Source organism: Carettochelys insculpta, chromosome 5 (genome assembly GCF_033958435.1).
Source record: "Carettochelys insculpta isolate YL-2023 chromosome 5, ASM3395843v1, whole genome shotgun sequence".
NCBI classification, from domain to species: Eukaryota; Metazoa; Chordata; order Testudines; family Carettochelyidae; genus Carettochelys; species Carettochelys insculpta.
The window spans coordinates 4,805,004-4,827,080 of NC_134141.1; the positions used below are offsets into that span (position 1 = coordinate 4,805,004).

The 22,077-nt window shown below is 43.3% G+C and overlaps 1 protein-coding gene across 2 annotated transcripts in view; it reads left to right on the plus strand.

Annotated features, from left to right (window-relative positions):
• Positions 1-20,343, plus strand: part of GAK (cyclin G associated kinase) — a 102,618-nt gene extending 82,275 nt beyond the window's left edge. For both annotated transcript variants that reach the window (XM_074994568.1, XM_074994569.1), the window contains 4 exons: positions 4,274-4,504; positions 7,417-7,565; positions 9,755-9,931; positions 11,803-20,343. In XM_074994568.1, the coding sequence (XP_074850669.1) occupies positions 4,274-4,504; positions 7,417-7,565; positions 9,755-9,931; positions 11,803-11,904 (659 nt within the window). In that variant the 3' untranslated portion in view covers positions 11,905-20,343. The remainder of the gene's footprint in view (positions 1-4,273; positions 4,505-7,416; positions 7,566-9,754; positions 9,932-11,802) is intronic.
• The last annotated feature ends 1,734 nt before the right edge of the window (positions 20,344-22,077 follow it).

The window sequence follows — 22,077 nt, forward strand, 5'->3', positions numbered from 1 at the left end:
GGTCTTTCGTTCCCTTACGTTGTGTGTCACTGTGTTCCAGGGCCCCTACTCCCTAGTAAAATATGTGCCAAACCAATTTCATGCATATGATCTTTACTGTCTTGCATTAAAATCAGTATAAGGCAGCAAGCATCCTCCTCTGCTGGATTCAGTCTCCTGCACGGACTTTTTCTTGCTGAATTTTTGGTGGGCTTTTGTAGTTTTTATGTTCAGTTCGTATTCTTGCTGGAATCAGGAAGGTAGCTTCTCTGCTCTCCTGTTACAATGTGTAGCTTCCTCTCTGCAGCTCGTATTCAGACAGCTGTCATCCAAGACAAATGTGTTGAGCTTAAAACATGAGATTTTGTTTAAATGAACCTTTAAATTCTTCAGGAATTAATGGGACCGGGAGGTGCTGATCTTTCTCCTTGGTTCCCGCTCCAGGTGTTGCCACTTTCCTTCCTCTCCCCCTACTTCACCCCCAGTCTCCTTCGCTGTCTTCCTTCTGCTGCTGTTGTAACTCCACTGTGATAACGAACCTGTATGGAATCACAAACTCTGTGGCAGCTCGGAGCAGCTTTCACTTTACTCTGCTCCACTGAGAGTGCAAGATTGCAGGGAGGGATGCCACACAGAGGTCACAGTATCAGAGCCTGGTCCTTCTGCGGCATGCAGCCATAGAGCACATGCAGTTTGCACTGAAGTCGCTGCTTCTGCTGATGTATCCAGTCTTTTTACTTGTACTTCAATGTGATGCTGCTTCAGGAGGAGAACGAGGCATTGTGCCAGCCTGTTGTGCCTGGTGGTTCACTGATGATCTCCTAGGCACACACAAAGGAGCAGAGAAAGTGAAGGCACTTGCGTGCAGGGGAGGGCAGAGAACTGTGTTGGTATGCTGAGCATGAACGCTCTTGGGGAGAAGCTAGATAGTGCAGAAGTGCTGACACGCTTCTGTTTTGCTTTACTTCATGCCAGTGGTGGCCTTATTTTTGCCAGATAATCTCAATAGTTTTGATGTAATGGACACCATGTTTCTCATTTCATACCATCCGCATCCAGTTACCTGTGTGCCAAACAAATCTGATGGGCACGTCTTTCTCTTCACAGCTTTGTCACTTGAGTATGTCCTCGGGGGCCTGATTCGACCCTTCCGTGTACATTGTATGCCAGTTTAATTCTGTCAGTTTCAGTGAAGTTATTCCAGCGCTACACTGGTGTACTGTGGAATTTAATCTCTGTGTGTGCCCCATAGTCCACTGAGGACTTGCAACACAACATAGAAGTGCTAAGGCCTCTTGTGCTGGGGCCTGAAGATGGTGCACCTTAGAGAGACCTCAGCTCTGAGGCTTTAGGTCTGTTCTAGAGGAATTCATGACCTAGCAGGGTATGTAACATTTATGACCACCTTGAACCATAGCCTCATCCCAAAGAAACATCGCCAGGGCTAGCATTGAGCCCTCAACTATGAAAGCTAAACCAAGCTTTAACTTACCCCAGCAGCAGCACTCCCTCACGTCACCTGCTGTCATCTTCCTCTTGTCGGCAGCCACCTGAAGAGATGAAGAAGCAAGGTTCAAATTCATGAAATAACTCTGTGCGCAGCTTTCAGGGTCAGACTACAGGAGCTGGCCAGCCACTTGTAACCACCACCCTGTGGCACTGTGTGGAGCTAGAGTCCAAGATATCTTGGTCCAGTGCTGTTGAGATTAAAGCTCATAATTTTTTGTGACAACCAGAGCGAGGGTGTCAAATTATTCCACATAAGCAATTTGCATGGCTGTCACGAGAAGCTTGGTATGTGTTCATATGCCATGTTAGGCTTCTAACACAGTGTTTCCCTATTGTCTTTACTATGAATGTGATCAGCGATTGAATGTACTGTCAATAACATTAGCTGCATTGTAAACAAAAGAGGTAAAATGCCTGCCTTGTCTGAAAACTCCTGTTCAGGTTTTAAGTTCTTTGCAAACCTTTCAGCTATATACGTGCAAAACGTGGGTGCCAAAATTCTTCAGCTAAATTGCTTGTGGCATTTTTGTAACACTGCCCAACAAAATATCTACTCGCCCTCCCTCTTTTATCATGACAGTGCACGTGAGGTTTTGCTCGGGGTGTAGAGCAGGGTGCTATTTTAGAATCAGATCCAGCACCTCTTGAAACTTACGGAAAAGACTCCCTTTGACTTCTGTGTGGCTTAGATGGAGCCTACAATCTCTTGGTTGGGCAATTTTCAGTAGGAATGGTGCATCTTCTTAAGAAGTGGCCAGGTCATCACTGTCTCACCCAAAATAAAACTAGGATGAGAATAAAGCATCAGTTAAACATTGTGGCATCCTCAGGTTTGGAACTGATAGTAAAGCGATTGTAGGATTTTGACTCCCATCTCAAGACCTCAAATCACGAGGTTCCTTCAGTCGATGGGAATCAAACTGTCCAGCAATAGTTTAAAAAATGCCTGGTTTGAGGGCTTATTGGAATGAGAAGTTTGGCTTAGCTTTTCACCCGCCTGACCAGGACTCGCATACTGCACAACCTACAATATGCATAACAGACAAACAAGAAGGTACCATATGGGCCTAACGCCTGCCAAAAACTGGCTGGTTTGAAGTTCGTTAAAACAGAAAACCAGGGTGGCTGCTGCCCTTGGGCTATCGCCCATTTTTGTGCATTACCCCCAAAGCATCATGTGCCAATGTTTGTTTTTTTCAGGTGTAATGTGGAAAACTGCAAAGAGACCCATACCTGCAGGGGCCTCCGGTGTGATATTTTTCCCCTAAAACATTCTGTGACTCTCTGGAGAGGCAGGCTACATGGTGAATGGTGGATTAAAGGGCATTCCTTCATGTGTTTGGCCCATCTATGCTTGGCTTACAACTGTTCTCATGCAAAGTGGTTTAAATTTGTTTCATGGAGGCATAACTGAGGCTGAAGGAATTTCCCGGCAAAAAGTGTGACCTTCCTCTTTTCCAGTCTGAATCTAGACAGTAATACTGCATTGCGATTCAACTGCCAAGTTAGTTATCTGTCGTGTGGGCTTGTGTTAGGGAGTGTTAAGTTGGCCACATGCCAGTTGCCAAGGAAACTCGCTTTCTAGAAACGTCTCGGAAGGAAAGAGAAGTCAAATCGAGGCAGTCTGGGTGGAGGTGTAGCTGGGAGTGTTATTCCCTGGCTTGTCACGCTGACGGCAACAGAGCACTGAGGGTGGAAAGCGAAACCTTTGAGCAGGATTTCATTACACTGGGCTTACACCACTGTAACAGAGCAGAGAATCAGGCCTTCAGCTGTAGCTGGTGAAACTACAGAAGGCTAATATTTTCCACTTTCCGGGCAGTGGTGGGAGGAACTAGAGAAACCTAGACTGATTTAATTTGGGAGATAATGCTAGCTTACAGTTCAAGATAATTTGGGGGGTGGTTTGTGTTCATTTCATACTTCAGTATTGTTCTTAAAGTGAGGTCGCAGCTCTCAGGCCTGGTTCAGTTTTTTTCTCCCATGTTTGTCTACAGCCCATGATTAATTTTTTTAACAGCTTTGGAGCTGATTTCTCTGTTTAAAACCTGAAATATATAAGTGAAAGTTTGAGGGCCAGGACTCTAATGCAAGTGCCTTCAGAACACGCTACTTTTTCTTGAGCATGAGGGGAGCACTCTGTAAATACTTAAATGCATGTAGCTGGGAGTGAAAACCTGATATATTGTACTGTGTTGAATATATTCACCAAAGTGCACTATGTGGTGACTGATGAGACAAAGTTAGCAATTGTCACAAACGGATTCTGGGCTAGGGGTATATCTCGACTATGCGGAAGATTGATCTGGTTAGGGTTGGTCTTCTGGAGTTCGACTTTGCGTGCCTGGTAGTTCAGGTCTGCACATTGCTGTCTGTGGTCGGCAGTCAACCCCTCAATATTGTAAGCAGTAAGGGAGACTGACAGGAGAGTTCCAACAGTCAGCCTCCCTCTGTGAGGCAAGCCACGTAAGTCTATTGCAGATAAGTTGACTCCAGCTTTGCAGTTGCCGTAGCTAGAACTGTGTGTCTGCAATTAACTGGCCTGCCAAGTATAGACCTGCTCTAGGTCTGTGATTTTTGTCTCTAGCTCTGCAGACACTGCTTTCCATTGAGTTTCACTTTCAGACGCCCATGTTTTATACTTTCAATTTCCTTTAAATTGAATCTTTCTTTTACTAAATCACTTAGGGGATGTATCCAGACCAGAACTTGAGCGAGACTTGATTTAAGGAGCTGAAATGTTTTAAACTGTGTTACAATTAAATTAGGAACTCTTATTGTACAGGTCCTTCCAGTGGTGGATTCTCATCTGGTGGGTTTGGTCAGAAGTCAGCTCCATCCCAGAAAGTGGGGAATCAGTGGCAGACAAAGAGACCACAAAATACGGGTGCCTCTTGGCAGTCTCAGACTCAACCCCAACAAGTTAAATCAAGCACACAGGCTAAACCGAACTATACCGTGAACGTCAGTGTTATTGGAGGGCGAGAAGAGAGAGGAGTCAGAGCTCCTGGCTTTGGTAAGTTCTCTTTTCTGGAACTATAATTACCTTGGCATGTCTGGGATTTGTTGAAAACAGGAGCGCTGAAAGGTTCTGAAGAAGTTATTTTAGTCATTGTAAAGGCATCAGAGTTTTGCTTTGTTATTACTGAGGTTCAATAGCAACAACTATTACCATGACATGCTTTTTTGTTGTAGTTGGCTTGGTCCAAGGATATTAAAGAGACAAGTTGGATGAGAAAATCTTGAATCTCTTTTGGGACAACCTTCTATTGTTGTTGAGAAATACAAGCATTTTAGTTTACAGAGAGCTCTTCAGGTCTGGGAAATGTACACAGAGGCTGGAGTTGCACAAAGGAACACGATCAGAAATAACTACATCACTTGGGTGTGGAAAAATCCATACCCCTAAGCAAAGCAGTTAAGCCATCCTAGAGCACTAGATCAACAGGAGAATTCTCCAAACAACCCACTTACCGTCTCCTGGAGAGGTGAATTACCTACACTACTGGAAGAATCCCTCCCATTGGTGTCGGTAGTGTAGTGCAGTCTTCATAAAGTGTAGAAAAGCCAGGAGCGTCAGAGTTAAATATACTGTGGTAGATTGTTAAGCATACGTAGTTAACACACTTTGAAGGAACCATTTAAGATGAAGTGGCTGGTTAACACCCCTTCAACCATGGGGGTGGGGAAAGAAGAAAAAAGAATCTGTAACTCACTTGACCTTGAATGGTCCCTTGAGATGTGTGAAGCACCACTCTGAACAATGTTAAGTTATATTGACAGAGGCGCCCTCACCAACCTAACTACAGCCGCTCATTGAAGGTGGTTTAATTATGTGTATGGGAGAGCTCTAGCCTGTTGGCGTAGAGCAGCTACACAAGCGATCTTACAGTAGTACACCTGTGTCAGCACAGGTGTGCCACTGATAGCTCACTACTGTAGATATGGCCTAGGGGAAAAACAATATGAGAGCTGTTAGTTTGTCGGGGACGTTATTAAGGCTGAAACAGCAAACTATCCCATTGTGTAGCAAAGATGTATGGCAAGGGACTACCCCATCTCAACCAGGAGGTCTTCAATGATTTGAAACTCAAAAAAGGGTCCTACAAGAAATTTAACCTAAGTCCAATGACAAAGGCAGAATACTAGCAAATAACACAAATATGTAGGGACAAAATTATAAAGGCCAAGGCACAATATGAAATTAAACTAGTTAGAAGAGACACAGCAAGAAAGTTTGGAAATACATTAGATACAAGAGGGAAGACCAAGGACACTGTAGGCCCATTACTCAGTGAGTGGGGAGAAACCAGTAACAGAAAATACAGAAATGGCTGAAGTTCTAAATGATTCTTGTTTCATTTTGCACAAAAAAGTTGAGTAGCAATTGGACATCTAATGCAGTGAATGCCAGTGAAAATGAGGTAAGATCAGAGGCTAACGTAGGGAAAGAGTAGGTTAGAAAGTACTTGGACAGACAAATTAGATGTCTTAAAGTCATGAGGGCCTGATGAAATGCAGCCTAGAATACTCTAGGAGCTGACTGAGGAGATAGCTGAGCCATTAGTGATTTGTCTTTGAAAAGTGACTGGAAGATGGGAGAGATTCCAGAGGACTGGAAAAGGGGCAAGCAGAGCACCCATCTTGGGGATAAAAAGGACAAGTGGGGCTGTCGAGGGATAAGGTCTGGGCCTGTTGACTGTTTTATCAGTGATTTAGATAATGGCATAGAAAGAACACACACAAAGTTTATGAACGATACCAAGTTGGAAGTGGGTGCTACTGGTTTGCAGGATCAGACTAAAATTCAAAATTACCTGGAGAAATTGGAGAAATGCTCTGAGATAATTAGAATGAAATTGAATAAGGGCAAATGCAGATTACCCCACATAGGAAGGAACAATCAGGTGCACACATCTAAAACAGAGAAATGAATGCCTAGGAAGGAGTACTGCGCAAAAGGATCTGGAGTCGGAGTAACCACAGACTAAACATGAGTCAGTTGTGTTACACTGTTCCAAAAGAAAAAAAAATAAAAAAAAGCAAACCTCATTCTGGATATATTTGTGCCAGTGCTTCAACCAAGACACAAAAAGTAATTCTTCCACTCGGCTCCGCCCTAATCAGGAGTATTGTTCCCAGTTCTGGGTGATGCATTTCAGGAAAAATGTGGATAGAGAAGAATGATGCAAATTATTAAGGGTCTAGAAAACGTTATCTATGTGGGAATAATATCAAGTTGGGTTTGCTTAGTCAAGAGAACAGAAGACTGGAGGGGGGCATAAGTTTTCAAGTACACATATGATTATTACAAGGAGGAGGTTTTCATTAACCTTTTGAGGATAAGACAAAATGCAGTGAACCTAAACTGCAGCAAGGGCAGTTTGGATTGGACATTAGGAAAAGCTTTCTGTCAGAGGAGCTAAGCACAGGAATAAATTGCATGCAGAGGTTGGGAAATCGCCCTCAGTGAAGATTTTTAAGAGCAAGTTGGACCAACACCTTTTGGGGTGATGTAGGTAAAGAATGTAGAGAACTGGACTCGATGAGCTCTGGGGGTCCCTTCCAGGCCTACCATTCTGTGATACTGTGCAATCTACTTGCACAGCAATGCTTTCCCTGTCTGCACAGCCATTTTTAGCAGCATAATGTGCCATTGCTGGAGTCCTTTCCTGCTGCAGGGAGCACCTCCAAGAGAGGCAAGGCTCCAGCACTGGGGAGCTGCCAGAGCCTTTCACTGCTGTGTGTACACACCATTGTGGATGCAGGCCGCTCTGGGCTGCGGCATGTGGCTATACACACCGTACGCAGCGCTGGCAGACCGTGTGCTGCAGAGACGTACCTATTGTGAAGTATGCTTGTTATCTCTGTCACAGTAACACACCAGCAAGCATTTTTCTTCTGTTACCTTTCTTTTTGTTTCAATAGGACAAAAGCCAAAAGTTTCAGAAAATGATTTTGAGGATCTATTATCCAATCAAGGATTTTCAGCTAAATCTGACAAAAAAGGAACCAAGACAATTGCTGAGATGAGAAAGCAAGAAATGTCAAAAGATATGGACCCCTTAAAATTAAAGGTTTGATTGTGAATAATATAAACAGTGGTTTGGACTGGAATATAAACAAAATTCTGTTACTTATAATGATTGCTGGTAGAGTCAGGGAGGATACAGCGAAGGGTAAAAGAGAAAATGAAAAGTTACAATGATGGTAGAAGTTATAAAATTTTGCATAAGTTTTCACCATGTGCAGAATAACTTAGGGAATCTCTTGATCTTAATACATGAATGTATATCCTAACTGATCAGCAGGTCTTAGAGGGGGAGCTGTGTTAGTCTGTTTCTGGACTCCTTGTTCTAATCGGTACAAAACGGAATGATTTGTTCAGAGAGAGTGTTAGTTCTGCCTTGGCATGCTTTGAAGTAAATAATGTGATAAAATGCCCCTTTAAAATGTTGATAAGATAAAAAGGAGCAAAAAGGAAAGTGTAGCTCAAGCTGGCATCTGGTACAAGCCATCTAACCCAAAGGAAGAGGTAGACAAGATACTCGTAGAATAGGTCTAATGTCTGTTACACCAGAAATGGTTATAAAAGGATTTTCAGACTTTGAAAATGACTAGATTAAAGAGCAGCAGATAAAAATCTCATGGACAGAGAAATTGGATTTGGGGGAGAAGAGTGAGAGAGATATGGAAGATTTTGAAGAATGTACTCCAATTCCTAGCTGAAAACAAACCCACATGCAAACAAAATCTCAGTGTGTCTGAGCTGAAGTCTTGCATCCAATGCAGGATTTTCTCCCATAGTGAGTACAAGGCCTGGGTTTCCCATTTCATTAAAGAGCATGTCTGGCTACAAACTTGGCTAGAGAAGCACAAATCACTTTATGACTAAGTAGAAGATAAGAAGGCACATTTCTAGGGTGTTCCAAACTGGGAGAATTGTGGGTGAAAAGGTTTTCATTGTTCTCAGTCCACTCTTGGGCAGCTGCAGCCTTGTTTCATTACCTTTTCTCCCATACTGTGCCATTTTGCCACTGCCCTTTCAGTGAAGGGGTTCAGGGCTATAGTGCTGTGACGGATCTGACTGATAATACAAAATCATATCTTGGGGGAACAAAAACTGCATGAAACTCACTTTTCTTAGGACATGCTCCTCACAGTGACTCTGTCCCTCCGTCAAATCCACTGAAAACCAGCAATTAAATTCTCTCATTGAAATTACTCTTTCCAGTCTCCGGGGTGGTATAACCCGCATGTATATTCTGATCAGATTTGGCATTTGTTGCTGGTATGGTACCTGCAGATGAGGTTACAAGGTAACTTCTGTGTTTTTAGTTTTGTAAAACATTGTGAGGATAAACACAGAGCTCAGAAGAGTATTAATACAAATCTCAGGGAGTAACTGGGGAAGTCATTTTATTGATGGAATATTTTAACTGGTGTCCACAGGTTGGGTGACATGCTTTTTTATGTCAAATACTATAAATAAAAAATAGAGCCTTTTATCTGTCCTCACTCATGTTAGTATGAGCGATATTACATAATGTGTTGTTACAATTCAGAGAGACCCATTTCACTGCCATAGAGATTCTACGCTGACATAAATATCATTATATAAAATGAATTAAGAAAAGTGTTTTATTAGCCAATTGTATTTCAATGGGAAATCTAGCATTGGACTGGACAACTTGTGTTACCATGGCATTAATTAGTGTAACTACAATTAATATTCTGCCATAGTTACTTCACTTCTGCCATAGTCAGAACAAGATATACGTATCTTATGCAACTGGAAGGGACGTCGGGAGGTCATCAAATCCAATCCCCTGCCCTCTTCGCAGGACTAAGCACCATCCCTGACAGATTTTTTTTTTTAAATCTATTTGCCCCAGGCCCTGTGTTTACAAGGTCAATGCTCAAACCACTGAGCTGATCGCTTCTTATGTATGAAGCAGCTTTTACACTATTTTGTTGATAATTAATTTCTCTTGGAATGATTTACAGGTATGCAGTAGACAACTTAGTAAGTATATATGACTAGCAGTCTTGATGGTTCACTGTTGCATTCCAAGGCTAAGCATGGTGTCCAGTGAGGAATTTGGATGCATGATTAAGATCATATTTGCAAAGTGCTATCAATGTCTCAAGCCCAAAATCCAGTTGTCTTATTTTCAGGGATGGGAGAGCAATGTGTCATCAAGCGAATGGGAAGCATTGCTTGAGGCGATTGAATTCAATTTGAATTTTTCTAATTTTATTTCAGATTCTAGAGTGGATTGAAGGAAAGGAGAGAAATATAAGAGCATTAATGTCCACGCTTCACACAGTACTTTGGGAAGGGGAGAACAAATGGAAGCCAGTTGGCATGGCAGACCTAGTTACCCCTGAACAAGTAAAGAAGTACTATAGGAAGGCAGTACTGGTAGTGCATCCAGATAAGGTGAGACCTTTTCTTGGGTACATTGAAGGCTTTTATCAAACTGCTATTACCAAACGAATTCTGCAGTCCTTAAAAGAAGCAGCTTTCTGCTCTTGAGCAGACATGTCCATGCAAGCACAGCAAAGCCTGGTGGGGAAGGGTTTTAATTCTGCCGGGGTCAGTAGGCTAGTTGGTGGGAGGGGGAGGGAGAATCAGTCGACTTTTCTGCTACACAGTTATTGAGTTGAACCCTGGCACTCCCTAGTGGCAGCATCAGACTGTGGAGATAAGGCTTTCCAGGGAAGGATAAGTAGTAGTATCAACTGGTGGTCTGGAAAGTAGCAGTTAGTGCTGCTTACCCATCAGCACCTGTTCAGAAGAATGGAGTGGATTCCCTTCACACGTAAAGGTTGAGAAGCACTTTTAGTGCCACTCATGTTATTGTTCACTGCTGGACCTACCTACATGGGTGCTTGGACATGCCCTGTGTTCCTTCCTTTCTTCTTTCCGTTTGCTGTGTTGTCTTCTGAAGTTAGCACACCAACGAGACCATGCAGGGGATTCTCAAATCTCACTTGTTGCCTGGAACACAGTAATGAGGTGTCAGAGCAGCTGGGGCTAAGCGTTGCCTTCACCTGGATTCCTGTACATCTTGGTCCCACTAGGCACGTCTGAGGAAAGCCTAGTGACAGAAGCACAGTTCTGTTAGGTTCTGAACATCTGCCAACCAAAATGCAGCACAGTGGAATCTGTGCTTAAACTCCACTTCCTGCATGAGTCTTGAGGGGGGTGGTCCTTCAACTCCAAGGCCTCCCAGAGATGTAATTGGGGCAGGGTCGTGTTTAAATCATAGCAAACAATGTAAAATCTGCTGCAAGGTCCTGGTGGGAATTATGGGGCAGCTTCCAATTAAAAAAAAAACCCAGTCAGCACAGTGCCTCTGTGTAAATGGTGGTTACATCTATATTGTCAATACGGTCAGCAGTAACAGCCCTTTACCCTTTTCAGGCCTCCTGCTCATGGTTGTGCACAGATGTGCATTTGTTGTGCTTGGTTCAAGTTTACATGGTTTTGTACCAGGAGAGAGAATTGAGGAAATTTTTAAAAAAGGAAGTTCAGATGCTGGAGCACAACCCTGAAGTCAGGTCCAGGCAGGCGGTATGCATGGGGCTCTGGGTTTACACCATCTGCGCTAGGATGAGTTCCAACCGAGTAGTTGACGGATCAGCAGTATTGCTGTGTGTGCTAGTTCCCTACACCAATTTAGTCTGAGTTCAGTGCTGAGACAGCAGAGCCTTCTCTATAACTTGGCATGTGTGTTTGGGCTAAAAAAAGTCTGGGAGCATTCATAGTCAGCAGGTGATGTTCACATGGGAAGGTTGGATGACACTACAAAAGCATTTAACAGTCTTGGAAATAGCTCTTCAGTTGCATTGTGGGCTGCTAATGCACGGGCTGCCATGAAGTAGTTTCTACGTAATTTGTTTTGAACTCATTTTTAAAGAGCCACTTGCTGAAAATGAAGACCATGTCTGTGAACGCCTTTAATACATGATGGAAACTATTACAATGTCAGTCACATTGTGCAAATTAGACTAAAAATTTGAAGTGATGCAGATATGGTGTCATTTACACCAGGACTTTTGGGCGGGGGGCGGGTGTAGGGACTTATTTGGGGAACAGGGAGTTTTAAGTATTTGGGTGAAAAAAGCCACTTTCAGCACTACCTAGCAAAGAAAGGGAAACAGAGGGGCTAAACAAGAGACAGGGTGTGAATTCCACTATTAGTAAAATCAGTTTTTCCTCTCAAGTCCTGCTGACAGCATGTGAATTCTTCACATTCTTTAGACTTCTGCAGTAAGTGTCTAATACCTGCTCTGTTTTGTTTATAGGCCACGGGACAGCCTTATGAACAGTACGCCAAAATGATCTTCATGGAGTTGAGTGATGCATGGTCAGAGTTTGAAAACCAGGGATCAAAATCCCTTTTCTAGAATTCCTTCTTTACAGGAATTTTCAAATGTATGCACAGCACAATGGAGTGGAGTATTGTTAGTCTGGATTTCTTATCTCTAGGATTTAGGAAAGATTTTGCGTGATTTCAACACAGTTTGAAATCTCACACTCAGAAGTGGATGATCTGTTTTGTAAAATGTAGAATGCAAAACATACACAGATGCACTCAGAACAGAAAACAAACACTCAGTGCTTCAGAATGCAAGACTGAGAACAGATCTTTCCATTCGGGTTTAAATATGGTGAAATACTAATATCTTTAATGATGTCCGCTGATCTTTGGCATAATGGTATCAAAAGCATATGCCATTCCAAATCCACTGATTTTGGTATAATGGTATCAAAAGGTGTAGGCCATTCCAAATCCACCAATTTTTGGATTTTCTTGAAAAGAAACATACAACCTCAATTTGTACTTTGTTTTCCATAGCTAAGTGATTTTGATTTTCATATCTGGTGCTGTCGCCTTATTCAAAGTGCTTTAGTTATGTTATCAGCAGAGATCCTTGCTCGGCATATCCTTTCGTTGAATCTATAAGAGGTGTACATTTTCATCTATAGTTTGTATAATCATTCTGATAATCATTCTGTAAATAATTAAAATATTTTCTGACAATACCCGTGTTCCCTACAATGAATTGACACTTGCTTAGCCAAAAAGCTCCCACTTCTGGGAAAGTCAACCTGGGTTGTTGTTCTTTTATTTTTTTAAATGCATATCATGAACCTTTAGCTTTAATACGAGGACTGCATGTTTTACTTTTTGTTATTTATTATGAATTTCTGTAAGGCACCACTATAACTAGTGTTTATTTTCCTACTCCGAATTTTACCTTTTACTTGTTTATTCCCCACCCCCCCCAGTGGAATGTGCCTTCATTGGCTTTATAAATACCATGCTAGAAAAACGTTAAATCATTTTATTCTCAAACGTCAAATGTGCACACAAAATAGTTTATTCTGCTTTGATTTGTCTGTTTGCAAAAATATTACATTGTTAGCTATCCTCTTGAAAGCATTTCCTGTACTTATGCTGACAGTGAAATACTTCAGTTGTATGTACGAGAACTTGAGTTTTAGACGCATGCATGCACACAGCTATGTATGCAAAGAACAAATCAGTGTGTATCGTAAAGGCATCATATACCTGATGTACGCTATGTGAGTGGATTGGCTCGTGCAAAACTGCCTGGTAATTCAGTGAGAGAACACAGCTCACTGCATTGTTGTTTCCCAGCTGTTTTGAAAAGAAACAAAACTTAACATGTTCAAGTATATGTATTGTGTAACTCAAAACTGTAAATCCCAGTCCCTGGGGCTAGTTGGCTGATGTTTGTTGGTGATATTTATGTTTTGGTGACACTTGTGCACCTCAGTTTTGCCACTCAACTAGCTTAAAACATACATTTTTAATCAATTTGCTCTTGCATCCAGTTTGGATTCTTAACAGAGAAAGAAGCTGCACTGATGGTAAAGTAGCTCTTCTGCAATGAACACCACCTAATTTTTCTACTCAGATTGTCCCCCAATTTGCATGAACTGAGGCTTTCCACTGCCAAATCGACATCACAGTGAATGTGTTAGAAAAGAGATTATTTGAAGGCTGGGTATGCTTTATGGGTTTCCACCAAATGCAGACATAGCACGGTTAAGCTGTTCTGTATGTAATGTGTGTACATCCATTCAGTCACTGTGAATTTTGAAAGAGCAGAGGATTTGGGAAGATGATTGAATTCTGAGCTGAAATTCAAAGTATAGGGTTATGTTGGCAGAGCTCAGAACAAGCCTTCTCATTGGATTCCTCAGTCATCACAAAAATTTGTTTCCTTTCCCATGCTCTTCTGGAAGCTAAGATAAAACTTTCCACGTAGGCAAGGTCTATTTTTATGGAATTTAGGGTCTCCTGGGAAGGGCTGAATTGTTAAGATTATAAGAGTTTTCACAATTCTGTCTGGCACAAGGTAATGTAAAGTAATACAAATTGTATAAGTGGGGGTGGGAAAGGGACTTTCGAACCATTAGGCCATCGTGCAGTTTTAAGCATGGCTGGGCTGGGACATTCAGGAACAAGTCCTTTTGAAAGGAGGACTGTCCATTTTAAAATCATGCTTTTCCCCTTTCCTACAAGTATAGCAACTAACATGACAGCAACTGAAAAGGTTAGAAAACTGGTTTTTTGCCTGTTTATGGTATGCATTTGACAGCACTTCGTGTGCAGTCACTTTCCCTCTTGTCATCACTATACACAGGCTTTGGGGGCAGGCACAAGGCACAATTAAAAGAAAAGGTGAGGAAAGGGCAAGAGAAGGACAGGCTCAGAAACTCAGGTCAGTTTGAAATGTGGCTAGGTTTCCAATATAGTGTCCCTTGAAGTCCAGGAGAACTGGGGAGTGTAGAAGTGGATTTTAAGAGCAATTCTGCCTGTTACTGTGAAGATTTAGTGAAGTATGGAGAGGAGAGATGAATAATAAGCAGCATAACATTCTGCCCCTCGTAGACAGCAGAAATGAATTGCCTTCTTTCACTCCATTAATCTCCATTAATTAACAGGTGACATGATTGTGATGTACGAAGTCTTTGGGGATGGAAGATGCTGTATGGATGTGTAATTAGTAAATCTTACTAGAGACACTTGAGACATGAACTTGGAGTTGTTTGTTATTACAGGATACAGGAGTGGGCTTCAGTAAAGAACTGTTCATGTTTGGTGGTGGTTTCTCAGAAATCCCAATTGCTGTTTAAATGCCACAGCCCCTGGTGTAGAGAGCAGCAGATCTCTACCTTAGCCAGGGACAGGAAGTGCCACTTGATCTTACAAAACCTGTCCCACGACTTTTCCATGTCAGCACAGCACAGCACAGCCAGGACTTGTGGGCTTCAGTATTTAAAGATGCGTACTTAAAGTTAGGCACCTCAGTAGGCAGCCTACTCTCCAAAGGAGCTGCAGTTCCTATGGAAGTTAGCGGGGTGATTAGCACTTGACCTCTTTCACGCAGCTGACCAGCTTTTGCCAATGCCAGACCCTGGATTTTAGTGTTACCGCAGAAATGCCTCTCCGCCGGCCCCCAAAAACTGCAAGGATGTGGGTCAAACAATGGAGGAACTTCAGGGACCTATCTCAGGGGCAGGGTGACTTAAGTATTGGAGACCACACCCCCTGCTGGTTTCTGTTGACAAGTGAGACGTTATAGCAAGTTAGCGCTGTGAACTGGGACTGTAGGCAGCAGCGTAGCTTCTCGGGGCAAGTGCCATCAATGTAATGTGTAAAAGCTAGATAGAGCTAAGTACGGGATAGTGATTAATAGTGTGTGGGAACATGCAGCCATATGGTGACTGTTCTGTCTCACTTCTCATTCTGGTACCTTTCCTCTCCCTAGTCATTATACTGGAGGCTCATTTGTCCTAATGAGCAGCTGGTGAAATATTAGGATGAAATTGACACTGTAGCCCTTATGACGCCCAAACATATGTGACAGGTCAGAAGGCCTGGCTCTGTAACTGGTCCAGATCACCAGAGTGCAATGGTTATACCAAAAGAAGAGCCACAGGGATTCCTTTCTCCCCTCACTGGGATATCCTCTTTCTGTTGGTTGAATGTTGTGATTAATTTAACCTTTTCACTCAAGAGCTGTGTGTGACACTCCCACCACCCAAATGCCATCCATTGAAATACCTGTCCTAATTTAAAATACTGCAGCTGGTTTGGTTAGTCTTTGATAGAGCCAGAGAGCTTGGGTGGAGCACACCAATGACTAGCAAGTACTAATGTTATTGTGTAACCCCAGTTAAAGATTCAAGGCAAAGTAGCACCCCACCGGGGCTTTGCTTTTCAGAGATTCTAGGTGCTCCCAGTGTCCGTTATCTTGAGAGGAGGTTTTGGCTGTTTATGTGGCAAGGGGAAGGAGTGTGAGCACGTTAGTGAGGTTTATGAGCAGTGAGTGCTAGGGAGCAGTAGTGCTTCTTAGTTGCAGAGAACCATGTTACCCTGCTCCTCTTTCACCCCCTGGCTGAAAGCCTGAGCCGCAGCTGCTTTGATTTATGTAGCAACGAGTGTGTGTTAGGCACTTGAGAAGCAAGAGGACAGCAGCCCTACCCCAGAACGCTTGTAAGGGGTTGAGTGGAGAGTAGGGTGGTTTGGAAAATGACAAACAGTGAGCCAGAAATAAGAGCTAGCACAGGGTAGGTCCGTGAAGGTCTACGGCAATTGTGGCAGCAGGAACCCCTCCTTGCTCCCTCTGCAGCTGGAGAAGTAAACAGCTAATGCTGCTCGGTAATGCCTGGCTCCCGGTTCGGTAGCTCAGTGCACTGCAAACCCCCTGCATTGCAGGTTTGTATTACCAGTGGGGTTCCAAGTCAGAAGAGCGTGCTCACTTTAACTGCAACCCTCACAATTCATTATAAAATGCCATGCAGCTGGATGTACTGACCTACCCTCCTGGCAGATGCAGGACTGCCTTCAGCAATACTGAAATGATATGTATTTACCTTCTCACTTCATAATTGCATATTGGAATGTAAACTATATCTCTGCTCACTGGACTTCCTCTTCTTTGTTGTTTTGTTCTCTCTCTCCTTTTTCATCATCATCTCATCCCCTACAACATTAACATAAGAATGGGCACACTGGGTCTGACCAAGGTCCATCTAGCCTAGTATCCTGTTTTCTGACAGTGAACAATGCCAGGTGCCTCAGACGGAGAAAACAAAACAGGGAATCATCAAGTGATCCATCCCCAGTCACAAATTCCCAACTTCCGACAAACAGACTAGTGACAGCATTCTGACCCATCCTGGCTAATAGCCATTGATGGACCTAACCTCCATGAATTTATCTAGGTTTTTTTTTTTTTTTTTTTTTTTTTTTTAAAATAAACCCTGTTAAAATCTTGGCCTTCACAGCATCCTCTGGCATGGAGTTTCACGGGTTAACTGCAAGATGTGGGGAAAAAATACTTCCTTTTTGTTTGTTTTTAAACCTGCTGCCTATTAATTTTATTTGGTGACCCCCTAGGTCTCCTATAAAGAGATGAAGCAAATAATTTTTCCTTAATTACTTTTTCCACACCAGTCATTACTTAATAGATCTTCTATGTTAAGTCCTTAAAATGAAAACAAGTACCTGTCACAACTTAATTTATATGTTCCGTTAGTAGCTCAGCCTGTGGTGACTGGTGAGTGAGGTAATTTGGTTTGGTTTTGTTGTGGTTTTTTTTGCATCACTTTTTATTGGTGAGAGAGACAAGCTTTCAAGCCATGCAGACTGCTTCTTCAGGTTGGCCCAATAAAAGATATGACCTCACCCACCTTGTTTCTCTAATACCCTGGGACCAACATGACTACAACTACACTATGTTAAAATTTACAAAATGGAGCATTTTAGAGCAAACCTGAAGGTAACCATGTGCAGTTAAGGTTAGAAATAAACAGTTGTCCCCTGAGAAGTTGAATTCACAGATGAATCGGAGTTCATGCAAATTGCCAGCCTGTTGATGTAGTAACACATTCGGTCTTAAACTTTGCACTTACTGCGTCTGCAAAGGTATTCTGTCTGGTTATAACCACAAAGAGGGTAGCCTCCTAAAGACCACCTATGGCATACTGAACTGTAAGGTTTGTAGTCTGGATTTATAGTCCTTTCAGTTCTACTGTGAATGCTAAGTAACCTTACCAGTTCATGCTTGCAGCCACAAAAGAGTTAATCTTTCACAAAATTGACCAAACTCAGCACTGCTGTAGTGCAGGACCAAACTTAATATGATGTAGCACAAAGGAACAGCCAATCGATGTACCAAATTAAACTGACCTAAAACATCACTGTAAAAAAGTCGTCATTATTCCATTGACAGCAGTGGAATTATTCATGCCTTGCAATGGCATCAAATGCAGAATCAGAAGCTAAGACTTAGGTAGTCCATGATCTCTGTTCTCTGGCTGTTTTTGTAGTAGCACTGTCGGCAGGCAACTAGTTACCTCTAGGACCAAGGCCTGGCTTCAGGCTCCATTATTCTGGGAGGAGAAATATTGAGAGATGGAACTATGCAATGTGAAAGCAAGGGACAGTTCTAGTAATTTTGTTTCTGGGGTGTTAAACTGTATACAGTAGGAATTTGTCATCTTTCTAGAGCAGGGGGAATTAAGCTGTGACTCGAGCCGAGCCAAAGGAGATCTGATAGTGAAGGTGTAGTTCAGTGTACTTTTAAGATCTTTCTGAAAGCATGTGTGGTGGTGTTTAACGGTAGTAGCACCAGTCAGGTGAAGCCAGACCTTCCCTATTTTTGCTGGAGGACTCGTTGGACACATGCAATAGGAAAAGGACAGTGATTTAGAACTGAATCTTTGATATTTTCATTCCTTGGTAGCCATCTAGAATCATTCCTCCAACAAAAAGCCTATGCAGGGCCCCAAATTGTCCTCTGAAACCACACTGGCCAGGAGTTGTGTAACCATAGATAGGAAATCGCAGGGACGCTTTCAGCCCTCCCCCATTGCTCAGCAAAGTAGCACGTAGTCTTTCCCTTGGTACCTCTTAGCTGCTTTGAGGCTTACTCTCACTAGACCGATTTGGAGCTTTTTCACCTCCTCTCTTTGCTTTGAGCAGAATGAGTTCCTCCAAGAGCAGCGCTGGTTCTCAGCACTGCGTTCTGGGCACTGAGGTTTTGCACAAGCAAGGGCTTGTCCCGTGAGGTGCTGAGGACTTGCAGTTCTCTAAGTCATCAGGGACCCATGAATGTTCCACACGTTTGGGTCCGGCGTTCAGTTTTCCAGCCACTGGCAATGGAGGCCTGAGCGTCACAGCCCATAGTTCCATTTTCTGCCTATGAAAAGCAGTTGCAGTCTGAATGAGGTTAACACAAGTGTGCAACCTTGTGGCCTGGCACTTTTGTCTGTGGCTCAACTGGCATTGATCTATTGAACTTGAAGGTTATCAGCCTTCAAAATTGCTAACAGGAATAGTAACAGAGTGGGAGCCGTGCTAGTCTATACACTATCAAAACAAAAAGCAGTCAAGTAGCACTTTAAAGACTAGCAAAATGGTTTATTAGGTGAGCTTTCGTGGGACAGACCCACTTCTTCAGACCATAGCCAGACCAGAACAGACTCAATATTTAAGGCACAGAGAAACAAAAACAGTAAGCAAGGAGGACAAGTCAGAAAAATATATTGGACAGACTTCTAACTCCCTTAGACAAAGGGTCAACGGGCACAAAACAGACATCAAAACACTCCAGATCCACAAACCAGTTAGTCAACATTTTAATGGAATGGGGCATTCTGTCAATGACCTAAAGCTATGTGTGTTACTGAAACAAAAAAAAAAACTTTCGCACCATTCTTCAAAGAGAAACAGCCGAGCTGGCTTTTATATTCAAATTCGGCACATTAGCACGTGGTTTGAACCGGGATGGGAACTTATAGTCACTATAGGGGCTCATCTGTATACTTGGCTTAATTTAATTCTTGACCTTCCCCCCCCCACCCCTCCACTCTCTGATTTGCTCACCTTGATCATTTTTTTCTGATTTGTCCTCCTTGCTTACTGTTTTTGTTTCTCTGTGTCTTAAATATTGAGTCTGTTCTGGTGTGGCTATGGTCTGAAGAAGTGGGTCTGTCCCCCGAAAGCTCACCTAATAAACTGCTTTGCTGGCCTTTAAAGTGCTACTTGACTGCTTTTTGTTTTGCTAACAGGAATGTGTCCCTTTCCCACTACTTCAATCAGCTCTTGGTGCAGGTATCTTTTTATTGTTTTCAAAGTGTTTAGCAAAATGGAAATAGAGTATTGAAATCTGTGTCTTAAGATAATAGCATAACAAATGAACTGAGTCTGATCTCTTTGAATCTTGCTTAATTTGCTCCCCCCACTTTGGATGTGTTCATTGCCAGTCTGCTGATTTACACTGCCTCATGTTTTAAAAGGGACACTCCAATATACAAATGCAACTGTTATATGAAGGATGCTTTTTCTGATTGAAGTTTTTTAGTGTTGTAAAACAGGATTGAGAGGCATTGTCAACACTTCTCTTGAATGTACTGTATATTTGCAATTTATTCTTCTAGAAGTGATCAGCATCTAAACTAGGAAGATTTCAATCACTTGGAGATACTTTAATTTCATGTTGCTTCGGTACTTTTGATTTGTGGGAGTGTTTTTTGTTTGGGGTTTTTTTTTTTGTTTTGTTTTTTTGAGTGTGGAAAGATAAAGGAAGCTTGAGTTTTATTTTTGGCATCTTTATCAGGAAATGCCATGTATCAAGTAATTTTGCTACTAGTGAAATGAAAATCTATTCATGTGTATGTATATAAAGGAAATAGTCTTAAGGTTAAACCTTGTAAACAGAAATGCACTATTAATGTTGGGCACAAAGGTTTTGAACAAAAGACTTTGAAATGTTACATGATTCAATCAATGATTGATTAAAACAAACCACATATAATTTCTGCCTATTTCTTTCTTTAAAGGGAGAGGAATGAACTTAACTTGCCTTCACAAAACGTATATCCAAAGCCCCTTTAATGGAAGTGGCCACTTGCCTGCTTAATGCAATACAGAAACACTTGATGTGGGTTACAGTTAAGCAAGCTGCATACTTGCAGTTATCCCTTATGCAGACTAGATGTGTTCCTTGAATGGATGGGGGAAGATGGGCTTTTGACGATCTGGTTAAGGATGCTGGAATGGGAAGCAGAATACGGAGGATCCAGTGAGCTTTCTGACCTATAAGCCGTGTCTACACATGCACGCTACTTCGAAGTAGCGGCACTAACTTCGAAATAGCGCCCGTCATGGCTACACATGTTGGGCGCTATTTCGATGTTAACATCGACGTTAGGCGGCGAGACGTCGAAGCCGCTAACCCCATGAGGGGATGGGAATAGCGCCCTACTTCGAATTTGAACATCGAAGTAGGGCATGTGTAGCCGATCCGCGTCCCGCAACATCGAAATAGCGGGGTCTGCCATGGCGGCCATCAGCTGAGGGGTTGAGAGACGCTCTCTCTCCAGCCCCGGCGGGGCTCTATGGTCACCGTGTGCAGCAGCCCTTAGTCCAGGGCTTCTGGCTGCTGCTGCTGCAGCTGGGGATCTATGCTGCATGCACAGGGTCTGCAACCAGTTGTCGGCTCTGTGGATCTTGTGTTGTTTAGTGCAACTGTGTCTGGGAGGGGCCCTTTAAGGGAGCGGCTTGCTGTTGAGTCCGCCCTGTGACCCTGTCTGCAGCTGTTCCTGGCACCCTTCTTTCGATGTATGCTACTTTGGCATGTAGACGTTCCCTCGCAGCGCCTATTTCGATGTGGTGCTGCGCAACGTCGATGTTGAACATCGACGTTGCCAGCCCTGGAGGATGTGTAGATGTTATTCATTGAAATAGCCTATTTCGATGTCGCTACATCGAAATAAGCTACTTCAATGTAGGCTTCACGTGTAGACGTAGCCATAGCATGTTAGGCAGGGAGCAGAGTACCTGGAATCCTTGGTGGAGGAAAATCATTTCTCAGCTGAAAGGGACAGGACTAATGCTCCTCAGTCCTTGGCTGGCTGTGAAGGGGAGTTCCCAGTGGTCAGAGGCCACTCTTCCCACTACAAGGCTGTCCACCCGTCACCCTTCATGGCTCCTGACCCCTTCAGCTGTTACCATTCATGGGTGGGAAGCCATGTTGAAACCTCCTACCTCTGTGGAGGGGCTGTGTGGCTCCTGCCTGCTCACCCGCAGGCTCTTCAGGATCTGTGGAGCAGAAGCCAGGTTGGGCCTGAAATCAGCTTCTTCCTTTCTCTTTACCTCCCCCAGCAGCTTGAGGGGCACAGCACCTGGGGCAGAGCTATGAGGGAAGTGGGGAGCCTGTGGGAATGGAGAGAGACAATGGTAAGGACAACACAGACTTGGGGAAGAGGGAAGGAGAGCCCTGCAGTGTCTAGGCAGGGCACCAGGAGCAGCCTTGGGGGTGAGGGGAGAGGAGGACATGGGAAGAAAGGCAACAGGGAGAAGGGAGCATCAGGATCGAAGGGGAGGCTTCTGTAGGCAGGTAAGGAGAGGGACTGGGGACGAGGCATAGATGACTATCTGTGGTGGATGGGGGTGGAATACAGGGGAACGTCGAGGGCTGAGAGGAATGGAGAGGCTCGGAGGAGGTGGAAGGGGACACCAGGAGGGAGCATAG